Source organism: Cetorhinus maximus, chromosome 25 (assembly GCF_964194155.1).
Source record: "Cetorhinus maximus chromosome 25, sCetMax3.hap1.1, whole genome shotgun sequence".
NCBI lineage: Eukaryota > Metazoa > Chordata > Chondrichthyes > Lamniformes > Cetorhinidae > Cetorhinus > Cetorhinus maximus.
In genome coordinates this window covers 12,008,207-12,032,731 of record NC_135903.1, presented here as the reverse complement: position 1 = coordinate 12,032,731, position 24,525 = coordinate 12,008,207, and the positions used below count along the sequence as shown (strand labels likewise).

Here is a 24,525-nt window from a genome sequence, read left to right as displayed (position 1 = left end):
GAAGGCGGGAGAATGGGGTTGAGAAACTTATCAGCCATGACTGAATGGCGGAGCAGACTCGATGGGCCGAATGGCCTAATTTCTGCTCCTATGTCTTATGGTCTTATAATGTTGCCGTGAAAGCACCTTCGTTTTACTGCGTCAAGGGCGCTATATAAATGAATGTTTTCAGCACTAGGATAAAGGGGACGAATCAGCCAGGGGTCCTGTTCAAATGACCGCCCATTGGTCACTGGGGGCAGGGGGTGTGGCTGTGATGCTCCCATGGAGTAAACAGGCTGATGAGGCTCACTGTATCGGCTCAGAGAGACTGTCGCTCCCCCTCCCTCCCTCCCATCCCCGCCCCCTGCAAATGTCAGCTTTTCAGGCGCGGCAGGAGGAGATTGGGGGAGGCGGAGGGCTATAACTTGAGTTTCCCTTTAAAAATACAGACCTTATAATTATGAAATGATACAGCACAGAAGGAGGCCATTCAGCTCATCGCACCTGTGCTGGCTCTATGGAAGAGCTATCCAATCAGTCCCAACCCATTGCAAATGTTTTCCCTTCAAATATTTATCCTGTTCCACCTTGAAAGTTACTACTGAATCTGTTTCCATCGCCATTTCAGGCAGCACCCTCCAAATCACAACAACTGCATTAAAAAAAAAACCTTCCTCACGCCATGCCTGGTTCTTTTGCCAATCATCTTAAATCTGAAGTGGTTACCCACTGGAAACAGTTTCCCCATATTTAATTTATCAAAGCCCTTCCCGATTTTGAACGCCTCCATTAAATCTCCCCCTTAACCTTCTCTGCACTAAGGAGAACAATCTCAGCTTCTCCAATCTCTCCACGTAAACCAAGTCCCTCATCCTCGGGATCGTTCCAGTAAATGTCCTCCGCACCCTCTCCAAGGCCCTGACATCCTCCCTGAAGCGTGTGGGTCAGGATTGGACACAATCCTCCGGCGGAGGTTTAACCAGTGATTTATAGCGGGTTAGGGTGGCCTGTCCTTGTATTCTGTGTCCATCAACAGCCTTCACAACTTGCCCGGGCACTTTCAAAGATTCGTGTACATTGGAGAGAAAAGGGAATGAATTTAATATGTAAACATTTGATAAACTGCAGATGGGATTTAATGTTCCTCCTCCCTCCTGGTCATTCCCCGTTAGTAACAGGTACTGGGAGATCTACAAAACTGAGGGTTATGCTGCCTTCTGACCGACCTTTGATTGTTCAAACTTGCAGCCGCTTCCCTAAATTATAAACCCGGGAATGTTCTAATCCAATTCGCATGATGCTCAGATGACCTGTACCCCGGCACCAGTCGGCTTCCACTCACAGTTTAATAAATAAAAGTGTTACAAGTAATGATTAACCAAGTCTGAAAGGTTATTTAACAGTCTAAGTGTATAGGAAACTATTTTATACAAGAGGACTCACACTGGAGTAAGTGTGAGCAGTGACAAAACACACAGACGGTGTCAACTTCGGTCTGCGATGTGGCCGCGTGTAACTGACACTCGGAAGATCAGTTTCACCGTCAGTTTCCTCAGACGCTCCGCCCACCCTTGGGTCGGTAAGAACGGCGGATTCCCACCTCCCCAAGCCGGCAACATGTCCTCTCCCTCCTCCTCCGACCCCAGCCTCGCCGTGGCCGCCATGAGGAAGAGTTACAAAAGCGACCAGGAAGTGAGTAGCGAAATGTAACAGTCTGATCTGTAACCATTTCTGAGCAGCAATGTATCGATTGGGTGAAGTGTATCCGCGGGGAAGGAGGGGCTGGTTCTCTCCTTTCCACTTCGGGACCTCCGCCACATGAAACATTTCCAGACATTTATTTAATACCATGTTCCGCCAATTCACAATAACAGAAAGCGCCTCCTCCCCCTGTAAACCTGGTTCACCTGCAACCTCTGTAACCGAGGCGATTCGGGCTCCATTTTCCTCTGCAAACCAGAAAAATATTTCGAATGTAATGTTATATTTACTGAGCATTAAGGTCTGCGATTAAATAAATGCTTACAATTTCAAAATTGTTTGGGGAAGCTGTGAAGACTCATTCCGAGGCCTCCCACTGTCACCAGCAGAGTCCTTGGAATGACATTCAGTTTGTGTACTATTTTCGTTCCTCTGTATAGTAAGCACAGCTTTCAAAATCCTTGCCCTCATTTACAAATCCTCCTATTCCTCGCCACCACAACAACTTGTGTTTATACAGCGCCTTCAGCGTATTGAAACACTGGCTTCCCAGGAGAGCCTTATGAAACAAAACGACATTGAACCAATGGAGATATTAGGGCGGGCTTGATCAAAGAGATGGGCTTGTAAGGACCATCTAATAGGAGTGAGAGGTTTAGGGAGGGGATTCCAGCCAGCGTGTAGGACACAGGCAGCTGAAGGCACAATAGCGGGAGAATGAAAGTGGGGAATGCATAATAGGCCGGGATTGGAGGAGCGCAGAGACCCCAGAGAATCAGAAGAGGTTGCAGAGATAGGGAGGGGTGAGGCCATGGGTGGGGGTGGTGTTGAATGGAGGATGCGAATTTGAAAGCCATGGCGTTGCCAGACCAGGAGCCCATGAAGATCAGCAAGCACAAGGCTGATAGGTGAACAGGACTGGGCGTGAGTGTGGATAGCAGCAACGGAGTTTTTGGATGGGCTGAATTTTCGCAGAATCACACAGTGCAGAAGAGGCCCTTCAGCCCATCGAGTATGGAAGTTGGGGAAGAGGCCAGCCAGGAGAGCATTGGAATAGTCAAACCTGAAGGTTACAAAGGCATGGCTGAGAGTTTCAGCAACTGATGTACTGAAGTAAGGATTAAGGGCTTTCAGTTTAATGTCTCATCAAAAAGGCAGCACCCCTATACCGTGACACCACAAATATCAGTGTAGATTCTGTGCTCAAGTCTTTGGAGTGAGACTTGAACCCACAATTTTCTGATTTAACAATGAGGCCAGTATCCACTAAGCCACAGCAGATAAACAATGGAACCTAGTGACCCTGCTATACAAGATCATACGCTGTAATCACTGAGTTAATTTCCTAGAATTTTTCCTTCCATTTCATCTTCTTGTAACCTCATGGTATAATTTTGCTATTTTTATATAATTCTACCCATATCACCTCAAATGATGTTAATACAATTCATACCAGTTCTCACACACTCTTTAGCAAGAAGTGACAAGTTCTCTATCTGATATTTGTGGCCCTGAAGGCCAGCAGAAGCTGCTGATGTTTAGTATTAGCAAGCTGGAGGAGGCACTAACACAACTCAAATACAGATCGATATGTTTCAACCCAGATCAAGGAGGCATAGCCTTAAAATTAGAGTTATGCTGTGCAGGGGTGATGTCAGGAAGCACATCTTCGCATCACACAAAGGGTGGTGCTGTTAGAACATTAGAACATAAGAAATAGAAGCAGCAGTAGCCATATGGCCTATCAAGGCTGCTCTGCCATTCAATACGAACGTGGCTGATCTCAGGCTTCAACTCCATTTTCCCACCCATTCCCCATATCCCTTAATTCCCTGAGAGACCAAACATCTATCTACCCCAGCCTCTGGGATAGAGAATTCCAAAGATTCACAACCCCTTTGAGTGAAGAAATTTCTCCTCATCTGAGTCCTGAATGATCGGCTCCTTATCCTGAGAGTATGCCCCCATGTTCTGGACTCTCCAACCAGGGGAAACAATCTCTCAGTGTCCACCCTCTCAAACCCCTTCAGAATCTTGTAGGTTTCAATGCAATCGCCTCTCATTCTTCTAAACTCCAGAGAATATAAGCCCAATTTACTCAGCCTCTCATCACAGGACAACCTCCTCATCCCAGGGGCCAACCCCCTCATCCCAAGGGAACATTCACTGTACCACCTCCAATGCAAGTATATCCTTTCTTAAACGTGGAGACCAAAACTGCACACAGTATTCCAGATGTGGTCTCACCAAAATCCTGTATAACTAGCAAGACCTCTTTATACTTGTGCTCCAATCCCCTTGCAATTAAGGCCAACATACCATTTGCCTTCCTAATTGCTTGCTGCACCTGCATGCTAAATTTCTGCATTCCTTGTACAAGCACACCCAAGTTTCTCTGAACATCAACATTTAGGTCAGGAGTTCCAGGGTTTTGACCCAGTGATGATGAAGGAATGGCTGGTATATTTGGAACAGTTTGTGATCTGGAGGAAACTGAAAGTGGTCATGTTCAATGCACCTGCTGTCTTGGTCCTTCTAGGTCATGGAGGTCATGGGCTTGGGAAGTGATGTTGAAAAATCTGTATAATTACACAGCACCGTCATTAATGGCTTCTCTATGAAAAGTTTAAAAGTATCCACTTGCCGACACACACACAGAAGCAGCTTCACTACCACCTTCTCAGGGTGACTGGGGATGGGCATTAACCGACCCTCACCAAGGTCACCCACAGCCCAGGGCCAAATAAACATTTTAAAATATACATGTGGATCCAGCTACCATTCTGCTGTTCCTTGGGGTGTGTGTGTGTGTTTTTTTTATATTTCTTTCTCTCTTTTCTCCAGGCTTTTGAAGAGAACCATCTTATTTCTCTGGACCCCATGAAGCAATTTGCCGATTGGTTTGAAACGGCCACAAAATGCCAGTCTATCCGAGAAGCTAATGCCATGTGTCTTGCCACCTGCACCAAGTAACCACTTTTGCCAATCTCTTGGCTGAAACTAAGGGAGTTGTCTCCAGGCAATCACCAAAAAGCCTGGAGTAGAGTTAGCTTTTCAAATTACATGGGTTTTCCCACCCTACCTCAAAAGGATTATGGAAGCTGTGACACAATATTGATATGAAAGTTCTCCCTCTGCTATTTTATTCAGTTAGGTTAACATCTTTGTTAAATATGTGCCAAAGAGCAATTTTATACCTGGACAGTTATGGGTCCAATACTAAAAGAGGAAATGGGAGATATAGAAGTGAGGGGGTGGGGTGGGAACCAAGGTGGGAAGATGTAATTGGAGTTGGAGGAGACTCCTATGGGGTATAAATACCTACACAGACCAGTCAGGTTGATTGGTCTGTTTGCTGTGTTGTAGAAGTTATCTTAAACTTCTATGGAAGCACAGTTAGACCACATTTATTGTGCACAATTCTGGTCTCCATATTATAAGAAGGCACTGAAGAAGGTGTAAAGACAATTTAGATGGATGATAGCAGAACTGAGTCTCTAACTAGCAGGAAAGACTGAGTAGACTGGAGCTCTTCTCTCCAGAAAACAGGAGTTACCCTATAGAGAGGCCTTTAAAATAATGAAATAATTTAAATGGGTTGATGGAGAGATGTTTCCAGTTGTGGGGGAGATCAGAACTTGGGACCATCAATATAAGATAGTCACTAATAAATCCAATCGGGAATTCAGAACAAACTTATTTACTCATTGAGTGGTGAAAATGTGGAACTCGCTACCACAAGGAGTGGTTGAGGTGAATGGAATAGATGCATTAAGGGGAAACTAGACAAGTATATGAAGGAGAAAGGAACAGAAGATTATGGTGAGATGACATTAGCAGAGTGGGAGGATGCTCATGTGCAGCATAAATACCAGCATATACCAATTGAACTGAATGGCCTGTACCTGTGCTGAGCATTTGATGTAATCACATCCCCGCTTATGCAGTGTGGTTTGGTAAATCCTTGTGCTGATTTTATCACCTTCTGTCCTGAAGATGTTCACTCCCTGGGTTGGAATAATTCAGGAACCTGCCACCTCTGTGATATTGCATTCAAGTGGCTATTCTTCCTACATGAGCCTAGACTAGCAGCCTATTCAACCACAGTGTGTATCACAGCCATGCCTTACTCTCACCTAATGTCCACTGATACTGAGCATCCACCAGGGATTGTGGCTAGGAATGTGAACCCCAGCAAATTTTCCACCCCCCTAGTCCAGGATTGTGACATAACACCCGTAAGCCTGGCAGAGATCTGATAAATCAGCCAGGACTGGAAATCAAACTTGGTACCTTTCTAATCTGAATGGCTCAAGTTGGAGCTCAGCTCTGCTGCCTACCACAATCAAATATCCTGCTGTCACTCATTATGTAGACTTACGAATGGGAATGGATCCTTGGTAGTACCAAAGGGCAGCTGGTGGCAGGAGCACTAATTGAAGAAAGGAGGGAGGAAATTAGTGGGAGAGGACTGGAAATGTTGTGAAGAAGGAAAGAAAACAAGTTATTTTCCAACTGACCAGATAAGAAAGGAAGTGTTTGCATTTCTCCATATGGAGGGATAGAATTCACAGAAAACTTGATGGGATTTAAAAGCAGGATGTAGTTATATCAAACTCTCTGTTTCTGCATCTTTTCCAGGGATGGAAAACCCTCTGCTCGAATGTTGCTTCTGAAAGGGTTTGGACCCGAGGGGTTCAAATTCTACACAAACTATGAGAGCAGGAAAGGGAGGGAGCTGGTGAGTAGACACTTGATTGGTTACCTCCACACAAATTGCAAATGGCAACCCTCATTACCAACTCATTTACACCTCCTCCCTTCTTGTAACTTCCTCATTATAATACTGTGGGCGGAATCGTCCATGCCCAGCGTGTTCGCTGGCATGAGTGGACAATATGGTGAGAAGGCCAAAAGTCAGTTTCACGGCATGAAACTAGTTTGCGATTGATCGCTCCGTCTGCTGATGGCAGGCCACGTTTCCCACCATCGGACATCGGGAACCTCAATGTAATACATCTTCGTATCATTACAAAGCCCAGCCTGCAGGAATTGGCAGGGTGGGGGAAAGGGCTGTCCTGTGGTTGAGATGACTTGGTGGGGTGGGGTGGGGGGGCAAGGGCTGCCCTGCAGTTAAGCATGTGCCGAGTGGGGATGGGGTTGGGGGTTGGGCTGGGCGAGGGAAGCAGCCACACATTAGGGGCACCTGATATAAAGTGACCATTCCTCTGCAGCTGAGACAGCTCAGGCACAGCCACATGGATATGATTGGAGTTGGGCCTCTAGCGTCTCTGCCCACTCAAGCAACACAGAGGCATGAAAGTGCCACCCAGTGCTCCAGAGATTTTCACCCCCTCGGGCACAGACTGCAAACTAATGAGCGTTTTAGTGGACTGCAGAACAGTTGGACGACTGGGCACATTGTACAATCTCCTTGCTAAAGCTGGGCCATGGAGCAGTCACTGGTGGAGACGCTCACAGCCCCTTGCAATGTCGCCATCCTGGTTTGGACCAATCTCCCCCATGGTTCAAGCTAACAGGGCAGCCTTGCAGTGTGGGTTAGGAGAATGCCTGCGCCTGAGCTGAGAGCACAGCATACAGTCCAGTGGGTGAAGCTGCCGCCAATCGGTCGGGTGGAGGTGGTGGGGTTTTGGGCAGCCATGCAACACGTTAATCTCTGGCCATCCAAATGGTGGTCAGCACTCGCCAGGAAGCATTAAAGGGTTTTCACACTTAACCAGGACAGGTTCTTAGTACATCCATGCTAAGCCACGCATCTCTCTCTTTCATCCTGCGGGAGGACTACATCAGGATCATGGAGCCTGGTGACCTAACTGTAAGCCTCATGGTGTACAGAGAGTGAAGACTACGGAGAAGAGAGTGACTGAGGTGCCTGGCTGTGCAGAGGGAGGAGCAGCACCCTCAGGAAGAAGAGGTGCCTGTGGCTCCCACACACGCCACTGAAGAGCCACAATAAGCCATCGCTGGTCGGCGCCTAGCTAGACCCAGAGTCTATAGATGCCACCTTTTATTCCTGTAGATGACAAAGAACCAGTGTCGCTGAAGGCTGCGCATATTTGGGAACTGGTCAGTCACATCTGCCACCTGCTGCAGGATTTGGTGCCATGGGGACATGGAGGGCATCCACTGCCAGTGGCTGTGAAAGTGACTGCGGCGCTTAATTTCTACGCCTTCCAAGGCTCCACAGGTGACCCCTGTGGGATATCACAAGCCTCCACCCACAAATTCACTCAGGAGGTCACAGATGCCACCTTTGCGAGGACACACAACTTTGTGCATTTCGCCCGGGACCAGGACAGCCAGGGTGCAGGAGTGATTGGATTTTCCCAGATCTCGGGTTTCCCACAGGTGCAGGGTGCCAGTGATTGCACTCTCATGGCACTCAGGTCTCCGTCACAACACACAGTCAGCAAGGGATTCCATTCGCTGAATGTGCAGCTGGTGTGCGACCACCACAAATGCATCCTGCAGGTGTGCACACAGTTCCCAGGGAGTGTGCACAACTCCTACATTCCCAGTTGTTCACAGATCCCTGACATCTTCCAGAGTCCACAGAAGCTACAGGGATGGTTCCTCAGAGACCAGGGCTACCCGCAGAGGCCGTGGCTGGTGATACACGGGTGACAGCCTCAGACTGCAGCAGAGCGACGCTATAACGAGGCTCATGCTGCAACTCGCAACTTGGTGGAGCAGACCATCGGGATGTTGAAAATGAGGTTCCGGTGCTTAGACCCATCTGGTGGAGCCCTGCAATACAGTCTGCAGAGGGCGTCACGCATCGTCGTTGCCTGCTGTGCCCTTTACAACCTGGCGCTGCAGCGGGGAGAGGAGCTGGCTGAGGAGGAGATGGAGAAGCTGGAGATGAGGAGGATGCTGACAGGGATGAGTGTGAGGAGGTCCGCGAAGACAACGATGACAGGGATGAGACCTTCGCACTGGCCAGATGAGGCTGGCGCATTCGGGAGCTGCTAGATTTGTGGAGGATGATGATGACATGCAGGGAGGTGTCCCCATAGATCCTCACATTGCATCTGTGAGCCTTTGACTCCAGTCTGGCTTATGGCAATGCACGTACCCCCTATGATAATGCTCCTGTCATGGAGATGCAGTGTAGGCCCTAATAGTCGCTCAATTGCAGGAGGACAATGACGACATGCAGTGAGGACACTCCATAGATCTTCATGATGTCTGACTCCTGTCTGGCCGAGGGCAGCTTGCTTGCGCTCTGTGATCAGGATCATATCATAGAGACACAGCCATGAAACTTTAGAAGCATCTGATCCTTTGTCCGCCTTCAGCACCTGAGCCCTTCAGGAGCACAGCATCACTGGTCACAGATACTGAAGAGATGGGGACCAGCCCCACCTTAAAGGTGCTGAGAGCACACAGAGAGAATGAGGGAACTCTGTGACCCTGCCCACCACATTCTGGCAGCAATGACAAGCACCTTCGAGGTGCAGGCATCAGTACTGTGTCCAGTGAGTGTGAGGCTGGACCATCACTTTGGTCTGAAGGCTGCACAGAGCACAGGGAAGAAACCCTGGACTAAGACGCCTGCCTTTATCTTGTGCAGAAAGGTTTCACACCTGAGTGACATGAACACTGCTCATCAGAAGAAGGAGCCATAGGCAGGGAGACATTCTTGGGAGTTTACTGACAAAAGTGAACAGTTTGTACAAGTGATTAACACCCGTGCCCAGGAGGTCTCCCTAACTTGGTGCCCCCCGGAACATCCACAGCGGAGGTGGAGGCAGCCTGCTGACTGCTACGCCCTGTGTGATGACCTTGGCGGGCATCCTCTGGAGGGCCGAGACCTGGAGGACCCCAACCTGCTTTCAGGGTCCTGCTGTGTGGCAGCAACACCCTCCTCAGCCTGTGGAGTTGGAGCTGCTGAGGTCACTGGGAGAGGGGATTTGGATGGGATGGCACTCCCAGAGTCACCTGGATGGATGGCCCCAGGGGGTATGCCTGCTGATCCTCTTCCCTATCGGTGCCCAAGGGCCCCTGGCTGATTCCTTGAGGGTAAGGGGTAGACGGAGTGAAATTGAGCTGCCCTGCACCCCACTCGTGTTTACATTGTTGGAGGCCAACTATGGTGTCAGTGATGGAGTTGAGCCCACACAACAGTGCAGGAGTGACATCCTGGACCAAAGTCTCCATGGCAGCCGCCATCCTGCCAGTGTTGACCTCAGTGCGTTGCAATGCTGGCACTATCACCTCAGACTGAAGGTAGACGGACTCCTCCATCGTGCCTTGCAATCTGAGGAGTGCAGTGGACATCCCTTCCTGATATTCCCGAGCTTGCCTTTGCAGCTCCAGCAACTGTGACATGACCGAGTCCAGAGGCTCGTCATCTGGCTCGGACTCAGCAAATTTCTGGCTTCCAGCAGTCCCCCGAGTGCCAGGGACCTTTTGATAAGGTGGATTAAAAATTGGCTTAGTTGTAGGAGGCAGAGGGTGATGACAGAAGGATGCTTTAGTGACTGGAAGCCAGTGTCCAGTGGTGTACCACAGGGATCTGTGCTCGGTCCCCTATTATTTGTCATTTATATAAATGACATATGTGAGGGGTAGGATTAGTAAGTTTGCGGATGACACAAAGATTGGCCGGGTGGTTAACAGTGAGGTTGAGTGTCTTGGGCTACAGGAAGATATAGACGGGATGGTCAAATGGGCAGATAAGTGGCAGATGGAATTTAACCCTGAAAAGTGTGTGGTGATACACTTTGGAAGGAATAATTTGACAAGGAAGTATTCAATGAACAGCATGGCACTAGGAAGTTCTGAGGAACAAAGAGTTCTTGCCGTGTGTGTCCATAGATCTCTGAAGGCGGCGGGGCATGTTAGTGGGGTGGTGAAAAAGGCATATGGGACACTTGTCTTTATCAATTGAGGCATAGATTAGAAAAGTAGGGAGGTCATGTTGGAGTTGTATAGATCCTTGGTGAGGCCACAGCTGGAGTATCGTGTGCAGTTCTGGTCGCCACATTATAGGAAGGATGTGATTGTACTGGAGGGGGTGCAGAGGAGATTCACCAGGATGTTGCTTGGGATGAAACATTTAAGTTATGAAGAGAGGTTGGATAGACTTGGGTTGTTTTCGTTGGAGCAGAGAAGACTGAGGGCTGACCTGATCGAGGTGTACAAGATTATGAGGGGCATGGACAGGGTGGATAGGGAGCAGCTGTTCCCCTTAGTTGAAGGGTCAGTCACAAGGGGACATAAGTTCAAGGTGAAGCGCAGGAGGTTTAGGGGAATGTGAGGAAAAATTTTTTTACCCAGAGGGTGGTGACGGTCTGGAATGCACTGCCTGGAAGGGTGGTGGAGGCGAGTTGTCTCACATCCTTTAAAAAGTACCTGGATGAGCACTGGGCATGTCATAACGCTCAAGGCTATGGGCCAAGTGCTGGTAAATGGGATTAGGTGGGTAGGTCAGGTGTTTCTCTCGTGTCGGTGCAGACTCGATGGGCCGAAGGGCCTCTTCTGCACTGTAATTCTGTGATTCTGTGATTCTTTGAAGTCCCTGCCTCCGCTTGCTGTGGATCAGACAGTGCGATGTGCTCAACAGATTGTGATCCCGAAGCTATTCTAAAGCCAGGTCCCACCAAGATGTGTGTCTCTGCGCTGGTGGAGGGTGTGGGCGAGTGCTGTGACGGGACTTCAGGAAGGGTGCCTTCAGATTCATCTTCTTAGGTTTCTTCGGAGCTTGATTGGAGGCCCTGGGTCATTGACTCTGTCGACTGTTTGGCAGATGTGCCTGCGGAAGCAAGGGGAGTTTTTTTTTTATTCATTCACAGGGTGTGGGCTTCACTGGCTGGGCATTTATTGCCCATCCCTAGTTGCCCTTGAGAAGGTGATGGTGAGCTGCCTTCCTGAACCGCTACAGTCCATGTGGTGCAGGTACACCCACAGTGCTGTCAGGAAGGGAGTTCCAGGATTTTGACCCAGCGACAATGAAGGAACAGCGATATATTTCCAAGTCAGGATGGTGAGTGACTTGGAGGGGAACTTCCAGGTGGTGGTGTTCCCATCTATCTGCTGCCCTTGTCCTTCTAGGTGGTAGTGGTCATGGGTTTGGAAGGTGCTGTCTAAGAGGCCTTGGTGAATTCCTGCTGTGCATCTTATGGATGGTACACACTGCTACTACTGTGCGTCGGTGGTGGAGGGAATGAATGTTTGTGGATGTGGTGCCAATCAAGCGGGCTGCTTTGTCCTGGACGGTGTCCGGCTTCTTCAGTGTTGTAGGAGCTGCACTCATCCAGGCAAGTGGAGAGTATTCCATCACATTCCTGACTTGTGCCTTGTAGATGGTGGACAAGTTTTGGGGAGTCAGGAGGCGAGTTTCTTGTCACACGATTCCTAGCCTCTGACCTGCTCTTGTAGCCACAGTATTTATATGGCTAGTCCAGTTCAGTTTCTGGTCAATGGTAATCCCCAGGATGTTGATAGCGGGGGGTTCAGTGATGGTGATGCCATTGAACTTCAAGGGGTAATGGTTGGATTCTCTCTTGTTGGAGACGGTCATTGCCTGGCACTTGTGTGGCATGAATGTTACCCGCCACTTGTCAGCACAAGCCTGGATATTGTCCAGATGCTGCTGCACTTGGACATGGACTGCTTCAGTATCTAAGGAGTCACGAATGTTGCAGAACATTGTGCAATCATCAGCGAACATCCACTTCTGACCTTATGATGGAAGGAAGGTCATCGATGAAGCAGCTGAAGATGGTTGGGCCGAGGACACTACCCTGAGGAACTCCTGCAGTGATGTCATGGAGCTGAGATGACTGACCTCCAAAAACCACAACCATCTTCCTTTGTGCTAGGTATGACTCCAACCAGCAGAGAGTTTTCCCCCTGATTCCCATTGACTCCAGTTTTGCTAGGGCTCCTTGATGCCACACTCGGTCAAATGCTATCTTGATGTCAAGGGCAGTCACTCTCACCTCACCTCGGGAGTTCAGCTCTTTTGTCCATGTTTGAACCAAGGCTGTAAAGAGGTCAGGAGCTGAGTGGCCCTGGCAGAACCCAAATTGGGCATCAGTGAGCAGGTTATTGCTAAGCAAGTGCCGCTTGATAGCACTGTTGATGACTCCTTCCATTACTTTACTGATGATTGAGAGTAGACTGATGGGGCGGTAATTGGCTGGGTTGGATTTGTCCTGCTTTTTGTGTACAGGACATACCTGGGCAATTTTCCACATATCCGGGTAGATGCCAGTGTTGTAGCTGTACTGGAACAGCTTGGCTAGGGGCGCGGCAAGTTCTGGAGCACCAGTCTTCAGTGCTATTGCTGGAATGTTATCAGGGCCCATAGCCTTTGCAGTATCCAGTGCCTTCAGCACATGGAGTGAATCGAATTGGCTGAAGACTGGCATCTGTGATGCTGGGGACCTCCAGAGGAGGCTGAGATGGACCATCGACTCGGCACTTCTGGCTGAAGATTGTAGCAAATGCTTCAGCCTTATCTTTTGCACTGATGTGCTGGGCTCCTCCATCATTGAGGATGGGGATATTTGTGGAGCCTCCTCCAGTGAGTTGTTTAATTGTCCCCCACCATTCACAACTGGATGTGGCAGGACTGCAGAGCTTAGATCTGATTCGTTGGTTGTGGAATCGCTTAGCCCTGTCTATCACTTGCTGCTTATGCTGTTTGGCGCGCAACTGGTCCTGTTTTACAGCTTCACCAGGCTGACACCTCATTTTTAGGTATGCCTGGTGCTGCTCCTGGCATGCCCTCCTGCACTCTTCATTGAACCAGGGTTGATCCTCCAGCTTGATGGTAATCGTAGAGTGGGGGATATGCTGGGCCATGAGGTGTTCAAGTACAATTCTGCTGCTGCTGATGGCCCACAGCACCTGGTGGATGCCCAGTCTTGAGTTGCTAGATCAGTTCAAAATCTATCCCATTTAGCACTGTGGTAGTGCCACACAACACGATGGAGGGTACCCTCAATGTGAAGGTGGAGATAATTAGTGCATGGCGGTGACCTGTGAAAGAGGACACATCACTCACAGCATGGTTGTCTGATGGATGTTGCACTGCTGAATCCTCACTTGGTTGAGCACTGCTAACCTTACCGTCAGCACAGGACTGGTCCAGATCCTCGCCAGCCAGCTGGATGGCTCTGTTTTCAAAGTCTGTGAGGACCTTGATTTTAGGCATTCCTCCACCGGTCTGTGACCTCTCCCTCTTGTTGTGTGCCAGCTTGTCCTGCGTGAATAGAGATGGAGAGACAGTAAGCAGGGCACCTGCCAGGCCAGATGATAAGTTTGCCCGGCATGTGTGGGTGGTGAATGGTGCCAAGGACAGGATGAGAACAATCAAGGTGTGTGTGTGGTAGAGTGAATGGTGATGTCCCTTGAACCGGCAATGAGTGAGGGCCCTGTGGATGTGTGATGGGTTTGTGAGTGTGTGAGTTGAGAGTGATGAGAAGAGTGACTAACCCTGGTGGAACGGAGGAGATCATTCATCCTCTTGCGGCACTGGTTGGCTGTCCTCTTTTGAAGGGTGTTGGTGCTGACCATCACCTCCCAAGCTGGATTAGTAAGGTTGCTGCCCATCCTACGGCCAGAGTGAGGGTAGATTAGATGACATCACGGGGGGGCTACCACTGTGTCCAAAAGGCACACAAGGAATGAGTCATTGAACCTGGGGTCTGCAGTCTTTTTGCCTTTCAGGGCCATGTCTTCTTTTCAGCAGTCGTGGACTGGAAGCACTGAGATGTGTGTGCGCAGCTGGACTTTAAATATGGTGCCTGGCGTGCTGAAGCAGGGAGGTAATGGTGCAGCAGGCGAATGAGAACTCGCTGGCCGAGGAAATGGTGTGTTTCCCAGGAATGCATAATTAATACGGTGGGATTGGGACGATACGGCGTGAAAAGCCGCCATTGCGGCCGGCGTGTAAAACATTGTTTTACGTGTCCACTTCCACACTCGGTACAAACCTGGGACGATTCCGCCCTCTGATACATATTTTGATCAGTAGCGTCTGTTGATTGCGAGTTAAGAGCAGGACTACACTGCATGTTAATGTTTCTATTATTCTCTAGGAGACTAATCCATTTGCAGCAATCGTGTTTTACTGGGAGGCCCTGAATAGGCAAGTACGTCCTTATTTACATATTTGCTCATTCATTTTTATATATGTGCTTTACTTTTGCTCCCAAGTTTAATTCTGCTGAAATGTAACTCCTCCCAACTGTGCCTGTGCAATTATATAATGTCTTTCATATCCTCAGGATGTCCCAAAATACTTTGCAGCTAATGAAGTACTTTCAAAGCACAGTTACTGTAATCAAATGGAAAATACAGCAGGCAATTTGTTCACAGGCAGGAATTAGAAAGCGATGGGATCACCTGTTTCATTGATGTTAGTTGATGAATAAATGTTGATGGCAGGGTACTTGATTTTGGAGTGTGGAACAGAAGGAAGCACAGAACAAGGTGATAAAACCAATCCCTCCCATAGCTCTATTCTATCACTAACTCTTCTTCGAATAATGTCATGTCATCTTTTATAGGCACATGATAGGGCAAACAGGGCCTTGGTTTATCATTGTATGTGAAAGATAACAGCTCTGACAGTACAGCACTCCCTCAGTACCGCACTGGAGTGTCGGTCTGGAATACGTACTTATGTCTGGCTGAAGCAGGTATTGAACCCATGACTTTTTGACTCAAGGTGAGAATGCTTCCCACTGAGCCAATGCCATACCTGATTGTACTAGTAGGAGGTGATGGCATTGTGATATTGTTGCTGGACCAGTAATGCTCTAGGGACCCGGGTTCAAATCCCGCCATGGCAGATGGTGGAATTTGAATTCAATAATAAGTCAGGAATTAAAAGTCTAATGATGACCATGAAATCATTGTCGCTTGTTGTAAAAACCCATCTGGTTCACTAATGCCCTACAGTCCTTACTTGTTCTGGCCTACATGTGACTCCAGACCCACAGCAATGTGGTTGACTCTTAAATGCCCTTGGGCAATTAGGGATGGGCAATAAATGCTGGCCAGTGATGCCCACATCCCATGAATGAATGAAAAAATGCACTACAACTGTCACACTATGTTATGGGAGGGAAAAGAATAATCAGCCAAGATTCATGATCACTAACCAGTCAACTGCAGATGCTGGAAATCTGAAATAAAACAGAAAATGCTGGAACTACTCAGCAGGTCAACAGCATTTTGTGCAGCAGTTCTGATGAAAGGGTCACAGACCTGAAACTTTAACTCTGTTTCTGCTGCCAGTCCTGCTGAGTATTTCCAGCATTTTCTGTTTGTAATGTTCTCTTCCACATTGGTATAGATACATTGACCATGTTGCTGCCACCATTCTGGTTTTGCTTCATCTGCTGATAAGTCAATTCGAGCAGAGGTACTGACCACGAATCTTCCCTCTCCTCAGGTACGCATCGAAGGCCATGTGACCAAGTTGGCAGACAAGGATTCTGAGGAGTACTTCCATTCCCGGCCCAAGAGTAGCCAGATTGGTGCCGTGGTCAGCCATCAGAGCACAGTGATCCCTGACCGCGAGGTATGTGCACAAAACTGCTTCAGTCTCAATTATGGAGTGTGGAATAGAAATAAGCACAGAACAAAACCAATTCCTCCCATAGCTCTATTCTATCTTGAACTCTAGCCACCCATTTGATTTCCTGGGTCGAAGTTCCTTATGAACACTCCATGATCCCAAAGGAAGTGGTGCAAAAACAACAGAATATTCAGTCACCCTCACAGCTCAACTATTCGACTCGGGTTTGCTGCCCTGCATAAATACTATTGCCCATCACTCCCTACCTCACCTCCCATAGCAGCACCAGCAGGTTGGTGACATGTGGATTATTTCTTCTCTTCAGCCCATGTTGGCCTCTTGTCCTGCCCCCAGCACTCTCAGCACTCATCAGCACTCTCCACTCTCCTCAATGTCAATCAGTGACCAGTTATTGTGCAGAAACATTTCCTGTTTTCCCCCTTCACATTTTGCAGTTTTCAGTATCTGAATGTTGCGTTGCCAAGGGGACATTTTGTACTTTTCCTGTTGAGGATCCTGTGCATAAGAATGTGAGGTTAATGATTAAATAAGCTGGTGTTCTATAAATTCAGTAAGTTATTCACTAAGTCTAATGATGTTTGCTCCATTGCTCACCTGAACAAAGCAAGCGAACATCAGAACGAGAGGATGTTCAGTCCTCAAGCCTGTTCTACCATTTAGTTATTTCATGGCTAATATATATCTTAACTCCATTTGCCAACTATAGTTCTGTGACTTTTAATAACCTTGCCTAACAAAATCTGTCAATCTCGGTTTTGAAATTTTGCACTGACCCCCCTCTCCTAGCCTCAGCATCTTTCTTGAGGGAGAGAGTGCCAAATTTCCTCTACCCTTTGTATGAAGAAATGCCCCTGACATCACCCCTGAATGGCCTGGCTCTAATTTTAAGGTTATCCCTTCTTGTCCTGGACAGAAGAAATAGTTTCTATCTACCCTATCAAATATTTTAATCATCTTAAATACCTCAATTAGATCATCCCTTTAATCCTCTATAATCAAGAGGATAGTCTATTCAGATATGCATTCAGCCTGTCTTTAGAAATTAACTGTTTTAGCCTCAGTTCTATTCTGGTTAACCTGCTCTTCTCCCCCTCCAAAACGAAAATCATAAGACCATAATAAATAGGAGTAGGAGTCGGCCATTTCAACATTGCTCTGCCATTCAACAAGATCATTGGCTGATCTTCTTCCTCAGCTACACATTCCCACAACAAGCCCATATCCCATAATCACCTGAGTATCCAAAAATATGTTGATCTCTGTCTTGAATATAGTCAACAACTGAGCATTCGCAGCCCCCTAGGGTAGAGAACTCCAAAGACTCAAAACCCTTTGAGTGAAGAAATTTTTCCTCATCTCAGTTCCAAATGGCCAACCTCTGAGGACTCCCAGACAGGGGAAACAGCCCCTCAGCATTAACTCAGTCAAGCCCTCTCAGAATCTTATATGTTTCAACGAGATCACCTCTCATTCTTCTAAACTCTGGAGGATATAGGTCTATTATACTCAATCTCTCCTTGTAGGAGAGTATCCCAGTATCCTTCCTGAGGAGCAGTTGCCAGAATGGAAAATGGTACTTGAGAGCCTTATGGTTTCTCCAGTGTGACATCTCTCTAATACTCTCTTCTTTTCAGTTTCTAAGGAAGAAGAATGCACAGCTAGAGGAACTCTACAAAGAGAGGGAGGTGCCAATGCCTGAGTACTGGTGAGTGACAGCCAAAAGATGACCGAGCAACACCTTTGCGCCCAGGGTTATGATTCGTGTAGCGATCATGTTACTGGACTAGTAAATCTGAGTTCGAAACCTACTACAGCAATCCTGAGAATTCAGTTAAAAAGAAACTGGCTGTCTATTGTTGTAAAAACTCAACTGTTTCACTAGTACCCCTGAAAAGAAGGAAAGTTGTTGTCTTTAATCTACAGGTCATAGAATCAATTCTGTGATTCTATGTTTGAGAGATAGGGAGGGCCAAGATCCTAACTTTGACTTCTACTGATCGAACAGTATTTTTTGCATACATTAGTGCGCATATATATGATAGTCACTAATTAATCCAAAAGGAAATTCAAGGGAAATTTCTTTACATAGAGAATGGTTAGAATGTAAAACTCGCTAATACGTGGAGTAGTTGTGGCAAATTATAGATGCATTTAAGGGGAAGTTAGATATGTACATGAGGGAGAAAGGAATAGAAGTATATGGTGATGGGGTGAGATGAAGAAGTGTGAGGGAGGCTCATGTGGAGAATAAACGCTGGCATAGACCAGATGGGCCAAGTGGCCTGTTTCTGTGCTGTACATTCCTTGTAATTGTATCTGTGCTGTTGTTTTCAAGGGGAGGATATCTCCTGGAGCCCGACACCATTGAGTTTTGGCAGGGCCAGACCAACCGCCTGCATGACCGAATCCTGTTCCAGCGTTTGAAGGAAGGGACAGTTCCAGATACTTCCATGATTCACAAGGCTGATGGTGATTGGGTGTTTAAAAGACTATCACCCTGACAACTGCCACAATCTTTGGAATTCAGTCTTCAAACTGTTCCTCATTCCATATGAATAATGAATTTCTCTTCCAAATTCTTCAAGTAATGACGTATTTCACATTGGATTGTTGTTTGAAATCAAAGATGATACAATAGGAACAGACTTTCCAACCTGCCCCATTGTTTGGCAAATGCCTGCATTTTTAATCCTCATACCTTGGAATTGCCCATCAGTTATTCCCCAGCAGCGGAGATTTTTGACCAGTCCAGTTTACATACTCCTCCCAGCTGACGGAAACCAAGCTCTCTCTGAGAAAGATTAAATTAACTTTATCTCTTGCTGTAGCATCTCAAAATTCGATTATTCTCCAATTTACATTATCGATTGTGGAGAAGACCAGAGGGCCCATCTATTATGGTGGATAATGTAGCCTACGCTGTGCGATTAACTTCTTGTTTGGTTATCAGGCACAATCAATGAGGAAACTGTGGTGGTCTAACAACAACTTGCATTTATATAGCACCTTTATCATAGTAAAAGCATTCTAAAGAGCTCCACAGGGGCGTTACCAGACAAAAATTTGATACCGAGCCACATAAAGAAATATTAGATTTTAAAGAGCATTTCAAAGGAGGACCAAGAGGTCGAGAAATAGAGAGGTGTAGGGAGCGAATTCCTGATTTTAGGGCCTTGGCAGCTGAAGGCATGGCTGGTAAAGTTGGAGCCATTAAAATTGGAGAGGTGCAAGGGTATCCTCAGGGGCCTGGCCAGGTCCATGAGCCATCAACACATTAGACTTCAGTACTTGGTGAAATCTTTAACCCCAACAACTTTTTTGTTTGGGTGGGTCTGTTTAGTGACCGAGGTGGAGTGGGTAGGGAGGAGCTTGATTGACTGCTGGTTAATGTGTGGAGATATAGAGACTGTGCCTGTGGATTTCACTTGGGCCAATGATTCCACATTCAACCTCAGTGTCTTTCACAGTAGAGTAGGGGTTGCCAGCCCTCCAGGATTGTCCTGGAGTTTCCAGGAATTTAAAAAATAATCTCCAGGTCTCTCCTGCTAGCAAAGCCTGGGAGAAAAATCATGGACGGGTCATTAAAAAAATTATTTGAATACCTCTGTTTATTAGTTATAAAAATATTGTCAACAGCAAAAAAAAGGCCGTTTGGCTGAAAGTTGAGAGTCATAGAATAGAATTTTACAGCACAGAAGGTGGCTATTCAGCCCATCTTATCTGTGTCAGTTCTCTGCAAGAGCAACTCAGCTTGTCCCACTTGCTCCGCCCTTTCCCCAATTTTTTTTTCTTGATTTATTACTTATCCAATTTCCTTTTAAAAGCCATGATTGGACTTCCACCACAAATTGGTCAAACTGTTGGGCTTTCATATAAACTATATAATTACATACAGAAAACTTACTTTGCATACAAATGGTGCATGCACTGTGGAATGTTTTCAGTGTTAGCTTTTGGAAGAAATTATTTTCCAAATCATCTAATTTGTTAACAAAGGATCTATTCCCTTTCTGATTGGACGTGAGGAGGAAGGCACTGTGAGGATGTTGCTTGATCATTGGCAGGACTGTGGGGGAAAGAGATGGTTGTCGGCAGGAGGTCATGTGATGAAACCACCAGGAATGTGACCAAACAGAGGTGGCAATATAGGTCAGAGAGGAAAAGTATTGACCAGGCTCCTGGTTCGCCATCCATTCACAGCGTTCACATGGTCAGACCTGATGTGTGGACATTGAATGAAGACATGGTTGGATTTGAGTTATATATTGGACCCTCTGTTGTACTAGCTGCCTCAGGTTTCTACCTGAAAAATAACAGTTTGTGTGCAGAGGCAACTAATATTTGGACTCCACAGAACCATCACCCTTGGTTGTCGGGGCTGGGAGCATTAATCTAAATGTTGTGAGTAGGGGAGGGGAGGTGGTTACCCCAAATACCCTGTGGCATCTCATTAACAGTGTCCTATAAGCTACATGTACCCATAGGCCCCACCCCACCCCCCCACTGTGTCTGTTCCAGTATCCTGTGCATTGTGGTCCCTGCTGTCTACTCTATTCATTTAATATTGGATTTTTTTCTATTTACAGGGCAGCAGAATATTTTCAAAAACTAGTTTCATTGGAGAAATTGCAAAGGTTTTGTGAGAATTATGATGATTGAGTGACCCAGCAGTCTATGTTATAAATCAGTCTGACAAGGAGGTTTTCACTTCTGTGTTTTCCCCTTTCGGCAGTGAGTTCCCTATCTAGGTCAAGTGGCCTCATGATCAATCCGCCATTCTTAATCTCCCATCTTGTTTTCTTTATTTGGGCTTTTACAAGACCTAATGAGGTTCAGTGGAGTAGTGGTCATTTTGTAGGACTAGTAATCCAGAAGCCTGGGCTAATTAATCCTAAAGCAGTGGTTTCAAGCTTTTTTGTTTGAAGGGCAAATGGGATAGTAATTACAGACCCCATCTAGATTATAATACTATATAATACCCATCATATGAAACTGCTGTAACTACATGTAAAGAGTGCTTCAATAACCCTGTTAAGAAAACATGTTTTTTTCAAATTCATTTACAGGATGTGGGTGTTGCTGGCTGGGCCAGCATTTATTGCCCATCCCTAGTTGCCCTTGAGAAGGTGGTGGTGAGCTGCCTTTTTGAACCACTGCAATCCCTGTGCTGTAGGTACACCCACAGTGCTGTTAGGAAGGGAATTCCAGGATTTTGACCCAGCGACAGTGAAGGAACGGTGATATATTTCCAAATCAGGATGGTGAGTGACTTGGAGGGGAACTTCCAGGTGGTGGTGTTCCCATGTGTCTTCTGCCCTTGTCCTTCTAGATGGTCGCGGTCATAGGTTTGGAAGGTGCTGTCTAAGGAGCCCTGGTGAGTTTCTGCAGTGCATCTTGTAGATGGTTCACTGTTTGTCAGTGAAATGGGTGAGCCAGTTTCTCACTGCAGAGTCTGTCCATCTTAGAGTGATGCTTGACAATGAAGCACTGCGAATGATTCTATATAAAAGCCAAATTTTTTCTTTTTTGGGAAAAACTCAATGGAATTACAGAATGTGGTCTCCAAAACACATGTAAAAATCCTATATAATTGAAAATTGTATTCGGTTTACTCAGTCTGGTAAAGGAGGGGCCCTACAGAGACTGGAAGAGTGGCTGAAGGATGGCCTGAGACCAGTTTGACAGTTTTGTGCATCTAGTTGAGTGACAATGCGCCAGTTAAAGAGGCTGCAGAAGCCAGTGTTTGCCACAATATTCCATGCAGGATGTTTAACCAAAATTTCAGAGACTTAAGCAGCGGCGGGCGTTCCCAAGTGGCTATGTGGTGGCAAATTGAAATCCAAGGACTGACCACGACACCTGGGTGGTTACTCACCTGCAATTTTATATTGTTTCATGGGTTCCCTGGACAGTCTCTACAGACCCTGGTTTGAGAACCAATGTCCCGGGGAACACGAGTTCAAATCCCACCAGTTTGAGAGTTTGAATTCAGTTTTAAAAACATCTGGAAATAAAGAGCTGGTCTCAGTAAAAGTGACCATGAAGCTGTCGAGTATCGTAAAAACCCATCTGGTTCACTAATGCCCTTTAAGGAAGGAAACTGCCGATCTTACCCGGTCTGACCTAAATGTGACTCCAGACCCACACCAACATGGTTGATCACCCTCTGAAGTGGCTTAGCATTTAGGGATGGGCAATAAATGACAGCCTTGCCAGTGACACCCACTTCTTGAGAGAAAAAAAATCAAGTCAGTGAAGAGAGAGGCTGAATATTGTGAAACTAAAACAAAAAATTCTGGAATTGCTCAAGCAGACAAAACATTCTGATGAAAGGTCATTGACCTGAAATATTAACTCTGCTTGTCTCTCCACAGGTGCTGTAAAACCTGCTGAGTATTTCCAGCCTTTTCTGTTTTTAATTGCATATTTCCAGCATTTTGCTTTTGGTCTATGACTGGACGTCGTGAGAAGACCTTCCCTCTTAAATCTGTGCTTTATGTGGTTGTGATATTGTAAATTTATGCTTGCATTTAGATAGTACCTGATCCTGTCATTCAGAAACAGCTCAACTTGTTTCCCATCCAGTTAATTAAACTGTGCAGTTACTGTTGTATCTTGTAACTGATGTTAATAAAGACTCTGGTCTCATCAGGAGCTCTTTCTGTCTTCTCCTTACACCTGATGCACGATCACAGATTCTGCCTCATTTCCCTCATTTCTGCCTTGTTTCATTTACTTTCTGTCTCAACGACTGTAAGAAAGGGCCAATCAACAATTTTACACCAAACAGGCCATGGAAGAGGACCTCAGATCAGGTAGTTGTACCGGACTGTGTGATTCTCACAGTAAATGTTCTGAACAGCAGAATTCCCCTGCTCATCTTCAAAACAGTGACCCTAGACTCCTTTACATCCACCTGAGAGGGAAGACAGGGCTCAGTATTTGTTTTTAATTCATTTATAGGATATGAGTGTCACTGGAATGAGTAGCATATAGAACCATAGAAAAGTTATGCACAGAAAGAGGCCATTCAGCCCATCATATCTGCGCCAGCTAAGAAAGAAGAAAACAAAAAAACTAACCATCCATTCTAATATATTCCCTATCCCTAAATATCTCATCTAAAAGACAGCACCTCTGACTGAGCAGCACTCCCTCTGTACTGCACTGGGAAGAGTCAGCTGGGATTATGTGTTCAGTCTATGAAATCAAGTTTAGAACCCACAGTCTTCAGCCTGGAGTGGAAGTGAAACCTATAACCTTCGCGACTCAGAAGTATGAGTGCTGCCTCTGAGCCACATTGATGCACTCTTTCTGGGACTTGTGTGGGAGACGGGTTGCCACAACTTTGTGCACCTGTCCATTGACCCTCTCCAATGCAGTTTGATGATGAAAATGTGACACTGAAACCAAAATGGATGATAGGTTAGGAGCTGGAATCCAGTTTCCTTCTCATTGAAGGAATGAAAGGGACCTGTGTTTGATCTGCTTCCTGTATGACGAGTCTGTCTTGAATTTCTGGTTTGATTCACAGCTCCTATAGACTGGCTCTGGGAGGTGTCCCATAAATTAAGCCCTAGCACCAGCACTAGCAACATTCCAACTCTCAACCTGTTTCCTAAGCTAGCAGTATCTTACGGCAAATATCGAATTCTCACCCTCTCTGAGTCAAATAATGTTAGTGAGACTTGTGGGGATGAAATGGCATCAGCCTCTATCAGTGACATGGTCTATATAGAACTACATCTCATTCTCCTTGCAGGAGAAGAGAGCACACAACTTGATGGGAGGCAGATGCCTGAGGGTGGTATGTGCCCTCCAGTGACAGGCATCTTATCGGCTACAGGCATGCTTACCCACCTGCTCCCAGAGGCTACAACCTGCCACAAGATCCTGAACCTCCTGGTGCTCAGACATCTCGGGACAGCTGATCCTCTACCTGTAGACCCAATGTTGGGAGTCACGCCTCCTCCCAGCGGGGTCTCCACAAGACATACAGTTGACGTTGCTGCTGCTAAAACTCCTGGCGGTGGTGTGGCTTCTAATCTTCCCCCTCGACAGAGGTGGATGGTGGAGCTACGTAAGCTGCTCCCGTGCAGTGGGTGAAGGCTGACAGTGAGGAAGGGCAGCTGGAGGTGAGTGAAGTGCTGGGCAGGTGAAGTGTCTTTCTTGATAAAGGTATTCAAAATCATGAGGGGTCTGAACAGGACAGATAGGGAAACTGTTCCCAAGTTATCCTAAATGCATTTTTTTTACTGAGC

The 24,525-nt window shown here is 46.7% G+C and overlaps 2 protein-coding genes across 2 annotated transcripts in view; one reads left to right on the top strand and one right to left on the bottom strand.

Moving 5' to 3' along the window:
• The window catches only part of LOC144667897 (uncharacterized), a 38,741-nt gene extending 22,038 nt beyond the window's left edge, over positions 1 to 16,703 (bottom strand). The window contains exon 1 of the mRNA XM_078529491.1: positions 16,515 to 16,703. Coding sequence (XP_078385617.1) covers positions 16,515 to 16,546 — 32 coding nt within the window. The 5' untranslated portion in view covers positions 16,547 to 16,703. The remainder of the gene's footprint in view (positions 1 to 16,514) is intronic.
• pnpo (pyridoxamine 5'-phosphate oxidase) lies at positions 1,392 to 22,979 on the top strand. Its single transcript, XM_078529492.1, has 8 exons — positions 1,392 to 1,674; positions 4,528 to 4,652; positions 6,325 to 6,424; positions 14,757 to 14,810; positions 16,118 to 16,246; positions 17,899 to 17,969; positions 18,600 to 18,778; positions 18,898 to 22,979. Exons 1-7 carry the CDS (start codon positions 1,483 to 1,485, stop codon positions 18,763 to 18,765), a joined length of 837 nt encoding a protein of 278 aa, XP_078385618.1. The 5' UTR covers positions 1,392 to 1,482; the 3' UTR covers positions 18,766 to 18,778; positions 18,898 to 22,979.
• Positions 22,980 to 24,525: the final 1,546 nt, after the last annotated feature.

Bases quoted from the DNA above. Each gene is read 5' to 3' on its own strand.
- pnpo (XM_078529492.1), top strand. From the start codon at position 1,483: ATGTGGCCGCGTGTAACTGACACTCGGAAGATCAGTTTCACCGTCAGT. The intron at 1,675-4,527 runs GTGAGTAGCGAA...TCTTTTCTCCAG, and splicing joins GTTACAAAAGCGACCAGGAA to GCTTTTGAAGAGAACCATCT. The intron at 16,247-17,898 runs GTATGTGCACAA...TCTTCTTTTCAG, and splicing joins CAGTGATCCCTGACCGCGAG to TTTCTAAGGAAGAAGAATGC.